Source organism: Nelusetta ayraudi, unplaced genomic scaffold (assembly GCF_046127955.1).
Source record: "Nelusetta ayraudi isolate G7.1 ecotype Tasmania unplaced genomic scaffold, CSIRO-AGI_Nayr_v1 ptg000008l, whole genome shotgun sequence".
Classification (NCBI taxonomy): Eukaryota; Metazoa; Chordata; class Actinopteri; order Tetraodontiformes; family Monacanthidae; genus Nelusetta; species Nelusetta ayraudi.
Window position 1 is genome coordinate 6,060,486 of NW_027466058.1, and position 17,015 is coordinate 6,077,500.

The window sequence follows — 17,015 nt, forward strand, 5'->3', positions numbered from 1 at the left end:
TAATAATAAATAATAAACTATCATAAACAACAGGGACATTGGTCCACCTACAAAATGTTTTTTTTTTTTTTAACGACAAACAGCGATTCAGATGAACTAATGTTTGATAAAAATAAAGAGGTGCAATTTTATTTGCCCCATTGGAGTTTGTTTCTGCAAGACAATGGCTCATACCAGAGCACTGCAACGTAACGTGAGTTTTGAATAGCTTCATACTAGAGTGTTTCTTTGCTTTGATTCAGGCCCTGTCAAGAGGTTGTTGTCGTTAGGCTCTTTCTGCTGTTCTAGAGCTGTTACAGGAGAGCGCTAACCGGAGAGCTGTTAGCGCGTGTTGTCAAAAATAGCTCTTGGAACAGGAAGAGAATCAGGTGGGGCCCCCCCTCCTGAACAAATATCCTGTACAAATAAAACAGAAAAAAACTGCCATTGAGTGGAGTTTTCCCACACATAAATTATGGCACGTCTCAGAGTGTAATTTCTTTTTTTTACAGCTATGAAAATAGTTTTTTTTTTTTTTTGAGTTTATGCTGGTATAAATCATACATTTGTACCATTTAGGGATGTTTTGTGTGACTGTGTCGTGTGGCTTGTTGCCAGGGAGGGTACGACGCCTGACGCAGCGGAGCAGAGTGATCCGGTGCAGGGGCCGCTGCTTCGGAGGGATCGCCTCATCCAAGAAAGAAGACTGGTGGAGGTAAGATTCACCTCAATAGGAGTTATCAAAGACGTCTGTGGCCCAAGTGTGTGAGATTTGGTTCAGTTTTGCTGTATGGTGGCTGTCAGACCAAACTTAAAAACTTAAAATATGATAACGTTAAAACACTTTGCACTGCAATGTCGAAATTTGATTTACGTGTTTTTCTTTTTCCGACAACTTGATTCCAATGGAGACAGGAGTTTTAAGTTAATTCATGTACATTCCACTGGCTGAGAGACGGTGAAACCAGTGACTGATGCAGAGGTGACAAAACCAGTCGTGTGACATGGAGATGGAACTCTCACCTGTGCAGGGGGAGATTGCGGAGCTGCAGCAGAGGCTGGCGGACCTGAGTGACCGCAGCCGCTGCCTGGGGCAGCAGATCCAGCAGGAGGAGCAACAGCTGGAGGCAGAGGAGCTGGAGGGCTCCGTGCTGCGGAGCTGCACCGTGGGCCAGCTCTGTGATATGGGCCAAACCCTGCAGGACCTGGTGACTTCTGAAAACCGCACGCAGATCTCTGTCTCGCCGTCGCCCGCCGCGCTCAGGTTGGCACCGCCAGCACGCATTCAGCACACATCTGTCAAGCTCAGCCCCCGTTGAGTTTAAGAGTTGGCTGGTTTTAGTTAGATGTGCTGTGATGTGATTGTGCGCTTGCAACACAGCAGGACTTGGCAAAAAAAATGCACGTCACATCTGTTGTTTTCATTTTTTATATTTTTCATAAAATTGTTCTCTGCCACGGAAAATAATTCCAGGCTTTCGTAAAACCATCAATGATCCTTGAATGGAAAAAAAGGTGTTGAGTGAGATTTTTCAATATGACCAGCCACTTTATTAGGTACGTAATGCTAGTACCTATTTACCTGTTTAATTGGCCACTGAGAGCATTGGTGTATTTATATGCACCGCTTCAAGGTTGTAGTTATTGTTCGTTTACAGATGCTCTTCTGCAGACCTCGGTTCTACTCAGTGATTATTTGAGTTACTGTTGCCTTTCTATGGTCTCCAACCAGTCTGCCCATTCTGACCTCTGACCCCTGACAACAGCAAGACATTTTCCTCCACACAACCGCTGCTCACTTGAGGATTTTCTCTTTGAGATCATTCTTTTTAAATCCTGATGTGAAAATCCCAGCAGTTCCTGATTCCAGACTTTGAACATGGTGAACAACCATATTCACCATGTTCGAAGCCGCTTCCTTCCCCATTCTGATGCTCACTTTGAACTTCAGCAAGCTGCCATGTGATTGGCTGATTAGCTATTTACGTTAACAAGCAAGGAAACATTTTAATCCATGAAGTGGCTGGTGAGTGTTGGTCTGCTCTTCATGTTTTCAATCCCCATATCACCTCAATTGAGAACACATACATACATTAACTAAAGTGTTTTACATCCCAGGTGTTGACAGAGGGCTGATTGGCTTTATTTTGTCACTACAACACATCAGACACTTTGATGCTTGTTTGTACAGTTCCCTCTTTGTCACCGGGGCAAAGCAGCACTACAGCAAAGAGCTGTATGTGTTTTCAATTATTAATGTAGAGTGTTTTTTATGGTACTGAAAACATGAGAGGCGCTATTTTGTGTACTTTATAGAACTGTTGCCATCTCGCTGAGAGAGGAAAGATGGTGTTTGGTTTATATATTAATATTTCATATGCTGCTATCAGAAAAAAAAAGATCAACTCAAAGTCTTACAGTGAGTGTTATGTCTTGTTTATTGAGCAGTTGGCTTCCCTTTACTTATCCATCATACATAATAATTGTTGTTCCATTATGTAGTTAATCATTATTTATACTACCCCCCCCCCACCCCCCCCCGCTACCCCAACGCCCACGTGGGTTCCCCAGACATGCTTGATCATCTCTGCAGTTCACTCAACCGCCAGTTGGGGCTGCTGGTGAGCTGAGAGTTGCGCCGAGGATGTCGTCCTCGTTTCACGTCACACGCTTGTCTTTTCATCAAACGGGCTCCTTCCGGAGAGGATGTGTCAGAGCAGACACGCTGCGTTCAGCCCCCCCTCCTCATTCATCCCGGGATGAACAAACTGCTGCCTCTGAATAAAATCAGCGAGAATCGACAGAGCGCTGAACTCGGGGTGAATCAGGGTCACAATGCTACAGACCAACGAGAATCTGACTGAATTGGAGGGGAAAAAAATGTCAAAAGTTGCGAACACTTCTGAGGGAGGCAGATTGTGCTTACATTGCGCTAAAGTAACGCAATCATTTGTGCGACTTTGAGCGTGGTGATTTGTTTATTCTCAGGCTGCGGGAGAATGTAGCAAGCCCCCCCCCCCGCCCCCCACCCGCACCCTACCATGCCCTCAATCCTGTTCTCTCACACCTGCTTGAACCTGAGCGGAATGTTAATAGTTTCCCTCTCTCAGATGAAAATGATTATTTTGCATCATCTCCCCTGAAGTTGATGGCTTTGTGGAGAGGGCCCCTGCAGAAAAAGCCTCTCTGTCTGTCTCGCCACCCGTTAGAACGACATGTAAATTCCACTTATCGCCTTCGCGGTGGCGTGACCCGCCGTCGCAGGGATAATTTGATATGCGACGCGCTCTCACCTCGCCTGGAACCCATTCGTACGCGCCGCTGATTGAAATTGCAACCCAGGATTGCATATTCAGCCGCTCTTCTCCGAGCGCCGCGCTCCGGGTCATTGTGTTACGGCTCCCTTTTCCAAATAAGACGTGGCATCCATTCTTTCTCTTTTTTTTCTCTCTCTCGAAAACCTACAGCCGGTTGGAAATGAAAGGAATCGTCTGTGAGAAAATGATCAATCCATCCGTTTTCTGTCACCGCTCATCTTTTGCTCTGGGTCCCAGGGGCCTTTCATGGTCGCCTTGGGGCAAAGGCACGAGCAGAACATGTAAACTTCACACAGAGGAGACTCACTTGGAAGACTTGCAGGAAGGCGCTCTGCCGTGGACAGAAATCGGCTTGCCGTTTTCAATGAAAGACCCCCCCACACCCAAACTTTAGCTTAGCTAACGTGGAGAAGGACGTAATGATTTTTGCAGTGCGAGGTAATTAGGGCTATCTCAAGGTGACTGTATTGTGGATAATGGATTTTAATGCTCAGCTCTTTCTCTCCATCTGCTAATTGATTATGTATCTCTCTCAGCAATAATGCAACCTTAATGGTTTGTCCTGTTTACACACACACACACACACACACACACACACACACACACATACACACACACACACACACACACACACACGTGTGTACAGTAATGACTTCACAGGACGAAATATCTGTCATGTTAATTTTCCATTAATTTCTCATCTTGGTTAATCTGTTGGTCTCAAAGCCGTTTGGAGAGACAGATCATTAAATAAAGTCAACCTTCGCTCAAGTGGAAGATGTTGGCGCATTAGCTTAACTTACTCAGGCTTTTGCATTTCTTAGACAGCAACAGCTTCATCTGAAAACTACAACATGTTCAGGATTCAGCTGTAACAGTCGCTAAAGACGAAAGCACAGAGAACACGGCTAAAAACATAATTGTGATAAAAGTGCACATTTCTATCCACATTTTCATTGCCAACGAAACCACATTAACAAGTCAGTGAATGCGGCCAAGAAATGATAGATATTGTTGGCTCCAGTTTTTGTTTTGCTTTAAAATTGGAGGCATAATGTGTTGGTGAATAGTTGAAGAGCTAAATAAATTCTGTCTCTCATGGGCCAAAGAAGTGAAGTGTCGTAAGTGAATGTCTCTTCACTTGTATTTTCAATTATATCACAGTAACGCTTGGGTGGTCCGTTTTGTACAGGTCTAAAATGTTGCTTAAGTGTGTGAGACTTAGCAGCATCATTGGTATAAAAGGTGCAAACAAACCGTGGCAAGGCGCAGAGGGCCTGGGCAGGCTTCGAACCCCAGACTTCTGGGTAATAGTCATGTGTGCTAACCATTGGGCCAAAGGGATATCGCCTTGGCCAAGTAGCCAAGGTGCATGATTAAATTGGAGGCATAGTGACAGGACTGTCACAAAACAAATGCCTGCTAATTATTCAAGAATAGCATTTTCCACGTTGCCGTTATGCCACTTGAGCTTTAGCTCACAAAAAAGCAGATATCATATCGGTCTACTAAAAAACAAAACAAAACAAAACAAAACAAAACAAAAGAAAAAACCCATTCTGCAGAAGGCAGCATCGGTCCACAAAAATTCTTCTTCTATCAGAAAACGCCATCTGCGGAGCGGCTGCTCCCTGTTCATCCTGGTGTTCTGCCGTCCCACCCGATCTCACATCGTTCTTGCACCAGCAGTGATTTACTGCTAAATAATCACGCAACCCTGTGCAAATCCACTTCCACTGGGCCACAGTAGAAACATGGGTGAGATGGATCTGCTCTTTATGTGAATAGAAATGATGGTGAATTTGCAGGTCATCTACTCTGTGTTTTGGAGCTGTTGCATTGTGTATTTGATGAGTTTGGAGGGACTCTAATGAATACTAATGACTATGGGGATAATGGCAGTAGGTGAATTTGCCAAAATGTTGAACCACCCCTTCAACCCCAATGTATTTTTATTAAACTTCCATGCCAACAGGCAGTTTCTGGTTAGTACAGCCTCTGAAAAAAATGAGTTCTTTTTTGGAAAGTCACAAAAACTTGTCAAAACTTTCTTTTTTCTTAACGCACAACCCAGTGGCTATATATAAAGGCGGTTTGACTTCTCATTGGCGTTTATTGATCTCTCCTGAAACTTCCACACAAAAAGAAATTGCTTTCTGTGCCTCGCCGCAATATCGTGATTTCTGCTTTTGTGTTTTTTCCTCTCCAGACTGCAGGAGCAGGAGCAGGCGTTGAATCTGTCCATCAAGGAAGCTACTGCCAAAGTAAGTCCCGTTCTCATCCGACTTCGTCTGGTCTGCTGCAGCTTGGCTTGCTCTCCGCGTGCCTGGACCTCTATGAAAACATAATGAATAGCAAATGCAGTGTACCAGTGGATTAAGAGGCGTGCCCTCCTAACGTTGGCATCGGTATTCTTTTTTTCCCCCCCACCTCAGGTAGACTTTTGTCAGTAATCACAACCAGAGTTTTTATTCTCACTGCTTTTACCAGTTGGCCAGTATGAGCGGCGCGCGTTTAATATGCGTAACGTACAGCTTGCACGTCTGCGTCTTTTATGTGTGTGACTGCTTTGCATAGGAGGCTTCGCATGCTACACTTTGATGCGCCGCGCCTCTGAAGTTCCCCGTCGCTTCTCCCTCCGCTCACGGTGGAGAAGCAGAAATCTGTAGTTTCATAGCGGATAAAATGAAAATCCAGCAGAGAGAGGCTGGCTCCATGAAAAAAACTTCTAATTTCACTCTGGTTCTTTTGAAATGGCCAATTGATTTTCTATGCATGTAATTCACTTCCATTTTTGTCTGCACTTGTGGCTCAAATCAGCTGATTGCCCAGTCGAAAAAGAAAAGTTCTGTTCCACCGCTCGACTTGACAGAAATAGCACGCCTGCGTGAAAGCACCTTCTTCCCACTGACTTTATTTTTTGAAATGAAAATAAATGCACATTACAGGCGTTGGCATGTGATGTGCCATTGCCATTGATTTTCCACACTTTCAAAAATAATATATATGTATATTTATAGTGAGGAGCACTTTCAAGGGTGAAATACAATCATACCAGACTGTTTGAAGGACAGAAGAAAAAAAATATTGTTTGACATAAACAGAGAAAGAGGCTCTCGGAGGAGCCTGTGAGTGCTGTGCGCCACATTCCGAGAGGAAAACGCGGCGGAAAATCCTGCTTCCCCGGGAGCGGGCGACGCGCTGTCTCCAAAGAACGGAGCGCATCGCGGGGACTGCGCCTGGCTTGTAGCTCAAAGTGAATGCATTTTAAAAGAACAGAGGTTTAAAGGGCAGCGCGGGGGCAGATGGGGACTTGACAGGCTGTGTCTGAAGTCATCGGCTCCGCTGTGAATACGGCCGAGCTCGAGGTGAGCTGTCCCCATCAGGCCCCGTGACATTCAGCTCCTTTATCCTTCTTGGACATTCTAATGGCATCTTTTTTATGGAGATTTCACATTTTCTGGACTCCGTCCACATGAAAGGCGCCGCATGCCCCGTCTCCGTAAAGGTTGCGGGCGAGGTAACACGTCGGCACTGATGCTCCGTCGCGTATTCAAAGCAGGGGCCCGGACACGGAAGGACGGAAATGAACTTGTAAGGTCTTGTAAGAATGAGTGTCGGCGGGGAGGGCGGGGAGAGTCGGGGTGGAAATGAAAGCAGAATTGGGAATGAGCCACGCATCCTGTGGGATTCGTGTGCCAGCAAAAAGGCTTTCTCAGTTACCCGGCCCTCCAACCTAGCCTTGTTCTCCTTTTCCCCAGGTGGTCATGAGTCAGAGGCTGGGCAGCAGCCTGAGGAGGAAAGTCAGTGAGACTGAAACGCAGCTTTTGGCTCTGCACGAAGCCAAGCTGGCAGCCATCTCAGGTAACACCACCGTCAGCCAGTGTCGTGAAGACCACTTTGCGAAATGTAAATGGTCACAAGGTACCCTATTGAAAATGTAATATTGGTGTAACTACTTCAATTACTTTATCCAAGTAATGTAATTAACTGTATTTAATTAGCTTTTGATTACTTTTCTAAATTACGAATAAATGTTCTCAACTGTTTTTGCAAAGACATGCCAGCTAAACCAACCATTTGACATTTAACTTAGCACTCAAAGAACCCCATTGAAAATGCAACGGGCTACATTTTTGCACAATTTTGAAATGTATGTGTGTGCAGGAGAACCAATCAGAAGCCTCAGAATAAGAGATTTGAAACAGAAAAGGATGGCGCTCGTGTCAAGCCGGTGTATGAGAAAACCGTGAAAAGCAAAAGAAAGAAAGAAATGATTTTTTTAAAAAAAAGGCCAACCTTTTTTGTAAAACATTGGTCAGATGCAATTGAAATTGTAATCATAAATAACTCTACATCTAACTGTAATTTAATAGTATTCTTTCCAGTAATGTAACTGACAACAGTCATCTTTACTTTGTAATTAAATGACATAACAACGTCATAAATGAGTTGTTACTCCCCGACACTGGCATCAGCCGCTTCACCCTGTTCCTATACGTTGCTCCCTATTTTCTAATCTTCTTTTTTTTTTTTTTTTTTTACCTCATTTACCCAGATCAGCTGCCATTAGCCTCACTTAATTGCGCTATTAATGATCTGGGTGCTCGTTAATGGCCGGTTTGGAAGTTTAATGCCTTGCCGGCGTGCTCGGCTTGCAGGTAATGACTTCGGCAGCGCCAAGGAGCTGAAGGCCGAGATGAAGGCGGTGTACCTGGAGCGGGACCGGCTGGACGCTCTGGCCAAGAGGCTCAATAGCCTGAGCGCGGGCAGCAGCCAGGAGCTGGCCAGGATGAAGGAGCAGCGGCAGCAGCTCAGGCAGGAGCTGGAGCGCAAGGAGGCCCAGCACGGTGAGTCGCCGGGGAAAACACGTCAGCGTGATGTTGAGAAAGAGAAAAGTGAAACGGCGATAACTTCCCCTCCGCTGATGTTGCCTAACAATGTGCCGCTAATCTCGGTCACCTCCACAGAAATGAGAAAAGTCCATCTTCTGCTTATTTTGCTTGTAGCACTTTTTAAAAACATACAATTTTGGAAATCAGCCCAACGTGACATCACAAAGGGTGCAGATTCCTCTCCCAGGTTAGTGACAACTCCCCCTTTCTGGTGTTCCTCTGAGAGCCCCCCCCCCATGCCCACATTTCTACTTCCTTTCTGACATTCTGCAGTTCCACCACAGGATTTGCATAATCAGGAAACTAACGCGAGGTGTTTAGCTGGAGGTTGAAAACAGAGGGCTAAATGCCTTTTCTGGGGATCTGCATACTTTTATGGATTATAAATCATTCAAGGCTGATCCACTGACGCTCATGAGGAACAATAAGCAGTTGTGAAATAAGATCTCTAACAAGAACACAGATGATAAAGACAAGCTGGAGTTGTGCAGGGTAACAAGACAAGCAGCTTCACATTTGATCACGAACCCACTTGCCCTGCTCAGGTTGAGGTTGAGCAGTCATTCGCACAGACGTCGTCACCCTGCGCGCATGAGACTGGCTGAAAAGTTGCCGTTGTCATCACGCAGAATATAAATAGGCAGAGCTTCTGGTGTTCACTTGGAAACTGGCGCGACGGTGGATGAAGTCACAGCATGATGTGAACTGATGTGATGAGACTCACTGTCGCTTCCAGATACCTTTTCCTTGACAACATGTTATATTAACGCAGCCGCGACGCGGGAACTGTTGTAATTCAACCGGTGTTTCCTGCCTCTGCTATCCTGAGGCGTACATCTGCCTCGGCCTTTGTTATAGTTAATCACAGGTTGACAAAACATAACACCTCAAATTAAAAAAATAAAAACTAAAAAATGTGACTAGAGGGTACAGTATGTTTCCAGAATTGTGCGTTTATAATAAAAATGTGTTTTCTTGTATTTTTTAGCCTCTTTAAATAGCCATTAAGAAAATGTGTCTTATGATAAATGGAAGGGAACCCTCATCCCCCCCAGAGACCAGAAAATGTTGGATTTCAGAGAGGCACTTCTCTCTCTGCGTGTCTCTCTCTTGAAATGCACCTTTTAAATATCGAGTCAAATATGAAAACATGAAAGCTCTCCGAGAGAGGGGACCACTCTTGATGCCGCCCCACGCTGGGAGCACATCAATGGACCGCGACTTTTCTTCCAAATGGGGGGGGGGAAAAACCCGAAGTGATCCGCTGTCAGCGGGGACCTGGCATCCAATGAGTTAGCGGCAGGATTGGCAGTTGTTAAGAGGACGGGGGTGGGGGGGCTGGTGGAGGGGTGGAGGGGAGGGTGGTGGTGGCAGTCGAGGTGGGGAGGGGGGGTGTGGGGGGTTGGTGATTGAGGTTTAGATTGTGTGAAGTAGCCAATTACCTCTCAGTGGCTCAGGTGCAGACATGATGTTTCCTCTCCAGACTAGAGGAGATCTGTGAGCTGCATAAAGAGGAGACTCTCATATAGCTCTCATATATATGTATATATATATACACACATATATATATATAGACATATATATGTATATATATATGTATATATATATACATATATATGTCTATATATATATATATATATATATATACACACACATATATATATATATATATATATATACACACACAAACATGCATACAGTATGTACATACTGTATATGTTCATGTATGTATATGTGTATATATATGTACATATGTGTGTGTGTGTATATACATATACACACACACACATACATACTGTATGTACATACTGTGTGTATATATAGATACATATACATATATATATGGTTGGGTTGGTTTGGCCCTCTGCTACCAGTGGAGAAGAGAAGAGAGGCAAATGGATTTTGACTGCACCACCTGCAGTGCTGCTCACTCTCTCGTCCGTCACTCAGACAGAGTTAAAAAAAAAAAAAAAGAAGGAAAAGACAACAAGCCTGACTTTCTGAGGTCAGAAAGGAAGGAGAGTGGGGGGGGGGGGGAGGGGGCTCTTAATCAGATGCCTGTTGCAAACCCCAAATCCTGCAGTGTGAAGAATGGTCAAGCAGCACGTGCCTCTCCCTCTGATTGTGGGATCTATTGTCTTAGAGCAGACTGGCTGCCGTCACTAGGGGGCACCCTTTCATTGTTGCACCCAGGATAGAGATGAGAACACTTTTTGTGTATCAGTGAGGCATTTTATTCATAGAAGCTTGTATTAATAATAGTGCTGTGTGTATTGCAGTTTCCCCCCCCCCCCACCTTTAATTTGAGACGCAGTTGTGAACACCTCGACTGGGTAAAATAGCTGTGGGTTGCGTTGATCAACCGACCGAGAAATGCTCAGCGTCTCCAATATGAACGTCTCTTAGGAGGGGAACACACAAAAAAAAGATATTAAAAAAATGTAGCTCTCAAGGACAAAGAGACCGGGAGGAGGGGAAGAAAGAAAAAAGTGACAGGCAGTTGCGCGGCCTAAACAAAGGGAATCAGGTGAGCAACACGTCACCGATGTGAGGAGAGGGGGCCGGACTAATGACTGGTTTTTGTGCGACGCGTGTAAACGCTCAAGTGGGCGACAATATGGCAGCGAGCGCAGTTTCAACCACGCGTTCCCGGCAACCGTGCAGGGTGGCGGTGGTGGGGGCTCATTAAACTGTCATCCTATTTGGTAATAAGGGGGCTGGCACGTGCTTAGCTGGAAACCGATAGAGCACAAACAGCACATTAGCATTTCTTTATCTGGAGGCGATTAGAAACTACCGCCTACCCCAAAAGTCGAGTTTTTTTAAATTTATTTATTTAGTTTGCCGCATACGCTAATGGCTCTGGCGAAGCACACGCCCGCTCTTGACAGCGCCATTGTCTGAGCCCGGGCTCTCTAATAGCCGAGCGCACTTGAGGCTCACTAAAATCTACATACGCGACTTCAGCTCGACGTCACCGCTTTCGCTAGTTGAGTTGCCCCCAGTGAGAATCTCACGTTGAGACACGAGGTCGTTTTTTTTTTTTTTTTTTTTTTTTCCATCGCGCTTTCTAATTGCTTTCGGCACAATTGCTGATGAATACCGAGCCCACGATAGGCGGAGGTTTGAATCCCAGCCGGCCCCCGTCGAGAGTGTAATTCTGTCCCCAGGAGAGATGTGGAGTGAGACTAAATTTACAAATAAATAATTGAGGAGTCGGATAACGTGGGCAAATGACCCCCCCAGGAGTGAGGACGTTGGAAACGGGGAGGCGATGCCAGTGTGGGCTCCCCTTCATTCATCACGGAGTTCTCGTCAGGCTTATTTAAAGGCTGCTTCTTGGCACGCGGGCGGTACATTCTGTCGCGCTAAGGTAATTTTGCTGTCTGTGATAAGGACTGTGGTTTTTCCTTCTCCGCATGACACCATAGGTACACATTTAGTTTGCCCCCCCTGTCCCCCCCCCCACCTTCACTCCCGCACCACCGTCATTACAGCTTCCATGCCAGTGCCGCTTTAATTTTGTAGCATTTTTGATGCCGTGCTGTGAACAGCAATCCAGTAGCACATCATCAACAACAACAAAAAAAAAGATGAGTCAAACTGGGCTGTTAACCAAAAGCAACGTCCTCTTAATGGAGTGGCAATGCTGAGGGTTGAGGCGGACATGATTTATTCATGACTTTGCCTCTTCCTGGTGCTTTCCTCGAGAACATGATGGAATGTATGGCAGCTATATTCTCCTCAAGAGGGTGTGAATGATTGAGAGTGGTTGGGGGTGGTGCTGGAATGGGCAGTGGAGAGTATTTCCTGATTTTTGTCTCTGGAGGTCTGACAGCATTCATTTTTTTCCCCCCTGTGATTGCGGAAATGAAGTCATTGCATTGTGTATTGTTGCATTTCCACTTTGAAGAATTCATCTGGCCGCCAATTAAAGCGCAGTTACCTCTGCATCTTGGGGGGATACACTACTTAGAGGCTGCTAGTGGTCGTGACATCACCTCTAAATGGTTGAAATGATATGCAGCCTTTTATTTTTAACTCGGCTGCGTGTGAAAGCATTGGTTTGTTCCTGCTACTCTCGTTAGCTTATTGAAAGCCATCACCTAGCCTTACTTGACAAGGTAACAAGGTGAAACAAATCACTAACCACTCATCATTTTGTTCTACTCGTTTGGAGAAACAAACAAACAAATGTATACATATGATACAAGGACTTTGCTTTGAAGAGCTGTAGCCTTGTTCCTGGATAAAACTAGTCACACAGACTTGCTTTCAAGAAAAATCCTCCCTATTCAAAAACAACAAATATTATGAAACAAGGATTAACCCTCAAGGTCTATTGAAAGCAAAGCTTTGCAGGTGATATGAAAAGGATTGTGTCGGGGTTTCTTCTCTCTGGTGGAAGAGAGAACAAAGAGACTGCTGTAAGCTAGCAGTCGCTATTAGGACCCACAGTGCAGGCTCAGGAGACGGACAGAATAACAGCCGTTTTAAAATAGTAACAGCAGGTTCTCTGTTTACAAAGTGTGAGGCTAACAGGGAAGCTTGGAGGCGACCGTGTAGACGACATTGTTGCTGAGAACAGATGAATATGTTTCACAAATTGGCAACGGTGGCCGTGTGCTACTGGAAGAGCAGAGTTCGGCAGAACTGTTGCAAAGGTTTGGCCGGGTTTCACGACGTACTGCGCAAGTTCCAAGTTGACAACAACTGACAAAGACATAGCGAACCGCAAACGCAACAAACTGACCAGAGCCACACTGGAAATTCTGGTCTTAAATAAGGCAGTGGGCAATTAAACATACAGTACATGCTACATACGTGTAGATGATCAATAGGTGTGTGTGATGATGTGAACTGATGGAGGAAACAAACACAAGATGAAGGGGGTAAAAAAACACACAATTCTTACATAGTATTTGTTTTTCACTGAAAGTAGTTTGGTGTCTACTAACTTACAGAGACAAAGATATGTCCAACATTTGAATCGGAGCAATTTTGCAGGAGAATTAAATGACACATTTAAACTTTCACTGCTGCCCTTCATGTGAAAGTTGATTACATTTTCAAATGTTCTTGTTGACTTACGTCATTTTGAGGAATGCATTTGTTTGTAGAAAATAAATACGTTCAAATACATTCAGCATTAACAGAGGACAATAAGCTAAACAATGTAAACCAAACCTTACACTTTACTCTTTGGGATCATTTCTTGTTTTCCCTGGACTCACATGGTGACCGTAGCATTCTTGCCTGAGTTTTAAGTACTGCCCCGCTAAAATGAACCCAAGTGAAAACGCAGCAAAGTTACCGGCTTGGTCTACTCGCAGCTATTTTCCCTTTGTCTCGTCTTTCCTCTGGTTGCTTGCATTGCCCAACGATGTGTCCCACCACGGCAGCCGCAATCTGCGTGCTACCACGGTTTTGCCGCCCCGCAGTGTTAAAGCATCATGGGCTATCGAGTGTCTGCCTGAGATATCGGCCTGCCCCTCGCGCCTTCATTAGCCGCGCCGCCGCGCCGCCGTTGAGCGAGCGTCCACGTGAGCGGCTCGCATATGCTGACTGCGTGTTTGTGCTACCTGCCGCGCTGTCGCGGGCTCAAACAGCCCAGGCCGGGCTTGAACACATTAATCACAGCCGCCGCCGCCGCCGCCGCCAACTCAATTACAAAGACACACAATTTCTCTTGCGCCTTATTATGTGCGGGCTTTCATAACGCCACAACACTGGCTGGTTGCTAGCGTTAGCGCCTCCAATTTGTCTGACAACGGGGAAGGGCCGCGCAGATGTTGCTTGCTTTTTATTGTTACAAGGCAGCGGGGAAGTGACTGCATTATTCACTTTCAATTAGCGAGCCTGCTCGAATGCTCATAATGCAGCGGCGAATGCGAACACCTCGCCGTTGTTACCGCTACAAGCTCATTAAATCCACAATTTCTTCATCGGGGATTGTGCATCTCTGCGGACGGAGCTGCATCCAGCATTGTTTGCTTTGTTTTCCCCCCCTCGCTATCGATTCAATTCACGCTCTATTTTTATTATTTTTTTTAAATCGGCGCCGTTTCCATTTGTCCCAGCTAATTAGTTTTTTCGTAGACTTAAAAATGTGTGGTCAACCTTCTCCGCTGGGTTGATTGTTTGGAACAGGTGTGTCAGGTAGCCACAAAAGCTGCTCCTGATCTGCAGCTCTAAGCAGTGGAAGAACGACAGACAGCGAGAACTTTCTAGCCTTTGTTCTTTTACTTGTAAGGAGTGAGCAGTTTACTATCCAAAGATGCCACTTCCTCTCACGGAAGAGGAGCCGTTACTTTAGCGTTATTCGCGTGATTCCAAAACTCCACCTTTGTGGACGAAGCTGCTTTGGTTTCTCTTTACTTGGTCGACTGCTCGGATTTATGTCGTCAGCTGCGATTCTTTTCAGTCCACCTGTCCACCTTTGACAGTTGAGCTGGGCCACGTGGAGCAGATTCCCAGCAGACTAGCAGAAGGGTTATGAACCCCTTATATGGTTGTCTGGCGAAACCGTCATGTAAACGTCTCAGCATTTCTTGGATGTGAATAAGAACTTCTCTAAGCAGAATGTACACAATAACACGAGAACGGTTATACTCATAATTCTGACAAAGGATGGATTCTGAACGTCTGCTCAAGAATTCCCCCGACGCCGCTGCTAGCACCTTGCGAGAGATTTGCTCGACACCAAAGCCGCTGCCGCACGTGTCTTGGGGGGAAACAACAGAGGAGCTCCATCGTCTTTGCAGACGTTAGAGGCGATTTTATTTGCCGGGTCTTGCCAGTGACTTACAGGAAGCGGGGATATCACCGCTCTGCTCCCACTCGCCGGAGCAGGAGGAGGTGGAGGCGCCGCGCTTGATGTATTTTCCCTTTTTCCCATAAAGAGGAGAGCGTTTTCATCTGTCACGCCAGAATAGCCGTGCCACCAGTTGGCACAGCGGCAGGATGGCGAACTCACTCTGAGGTTGCGATAGACTCTCTGACTGTCCTTCATTTTGACAGACAGGAATGAGGGGGGGGAAAAAAACTGTTTGTTGTTGTTGTTTTTTCTCATTTATTCAAACTTCTTGTCCAAAAATGGAAAAGAGTGGTAAGCAAGCTGTATCCGACACCTGGAACTGAGGCCCTGTTTTAAGTAGTTTGTTGTTTCCGCGGTGACAGCCGACCTGTTGTGGTGCTCAGTGCGCCTTGTGAATGACGGTCCAGGGGCGTCGCTTCATACTGGCTGGACAATAGATTGCGTCACTGAAAGCTGGATGGTGCGACCACCAACAATCCTTCATTTTTCTTTTACGCAGATACGCATCATGTCAATCTCCTATTTTTGCTATTTTTTCACAGGCGTTCTGCTTTCTGAAGTTTACAAAAAAAAAACAACGCAGAGCAGAAGAAGGATCGAGGAATGAAGAGGATTTTTTTTTTTTTTTTTAACCATGTGGTAACACCGCAAGCAAAAATAAGCCAAACAAAAATATTTAGCTACTTATTGCTGAGGCTCGGCGTTGACTGCCGCTGAATAATTCATGTTATCATTTGCACTCCATCAAATGTCAAGTGAATTTGAAGCAAACTTTCCAAAAAAAAATTGCTTTAAAAATATAACCTCAGTCAGTGCCTTGTTGCCACAAAGTGTTTCCTTGAGGCTCTTAGATTCTACGTCATGGAAAGAGGGCTACTCTTCCATGATGCTAACAGGAGAAGCAGAGGGAAACAAAGCCAGAACAACATTTTCATTGAGACGCACTTCCAGCCACCTGCTCGTCCGTGATTCTGTTCCACCTCAGCTCAGTCTTTTTCACCTGCTCCTTATCGATGCAGCCACAATCACTCAGATATTTAAAGAATCTCCAGACTATCCCTTTGAGTCAAGATTATCGTCAGTCGATTAAAGTCAAGAAACAAGGCTGTGACTTCATTGCATTGTGTCGATGTGACATTTGCGCCCACGTCTTTTTTTTACCACGAGGAAAATCAGATTACCTCTTCATACGCTGTCTTTTCACAGCCTCTTTTTCTTCATCCGCCTCCCAGGTGGACTTTTTCTATCGCTCGCTCGCTTCTTCTTCCAGCCGTAGCCTACTTTGTCGTCTCACTTGTGTACATGCTCTTTGCCATGTGAAGTCAGGCTTAATGCCCCCCCCTTGCATTATTCAGAGCCTCTCCCGGCACGCTGCTCGACGGAGCCGGCGTCAATGGGAGTTGACAAGGGAAGCTCCGTCAGGTAGGACGGGATCTCGCACAGCAATTAGACGGCTGGTAAGTGAGCCGTCTGGCCCACGCACGGCAGATCGTGCACTCCAGATATGTGATTGCTGCTCTAGTGGCTTCACCCTGATTGAACAGATTTGGGCACTTTGAATGTAAAAAAAAAAAAAACGCTCTCAGGCATGATCACTGTTTCTGTGCCGTCTCCACGAATCTCCTGGCGATTTCCATCTCATTCCATTACCTGGAATATATAAGCAAGGATGCGCTTGCTGTGTGTGTGTGTGTTTGTGTGCGTGCGCACTGCGGCCTCTCACTCTCAGGCGTTTCTCGTCTGCATTCGTCCAGGAGCTGTTGATGTGCAAAGCCCATCATTTACAAATATCCAAACTTCAGTGCAATGCATCAAGTTTGCAGATGGGGGAATTTTCTCTCAAGCTAAATGACAACATATTAGAATGACAACATATTAGAATAGTCCAGTGTCTTCTAAAAAAAAAAATGTCTGCCTGACATTTGGAATGTATGGCTTAATTGTATGTGTTTTTTTTTTTTTTTTTTTTTGAAAAAGACATGAGCAGGAACCTCTTATAAGTTATCA

The 17,015-nt window shown here is 45.4% G+C and overlaps 1 protein-coding gene across 2 annotated transcripts in view; it reads left to right on the top strand.

Annotated features, from left to right (window-relative positions):
* Positions 1-17,015, top strand: part of disc1 (DISC1 scaffold protein) — a 51,580-nt gene that overhangs the window by 7,801 nt on the left and 26,764 nt on the right. For both annotated transcript variants that reach the window (XM_076018977.1, XM_076018978.1), the window contains exons 5-9: positions 598-694; positions 1,011-1,243; positions 5,506-5,560; positions 7,058-7,160; positions 7,958-8,146. In XM_076018977.1, the coding sequence (XP_075875092.1) occupies positions 598-694; positions 1,011-1,243; positions 5,506-5,560; positions 7,058-7,160; positions 7,958-8,146 (677 nt within the window). The remainder of the gene's footprint in view (positions 1-597; positions 695-1,010; positions 1,244-5,505; positions 5,561-7,057; positions 7,161-7,957; positions 8,147-17,015) is intronic.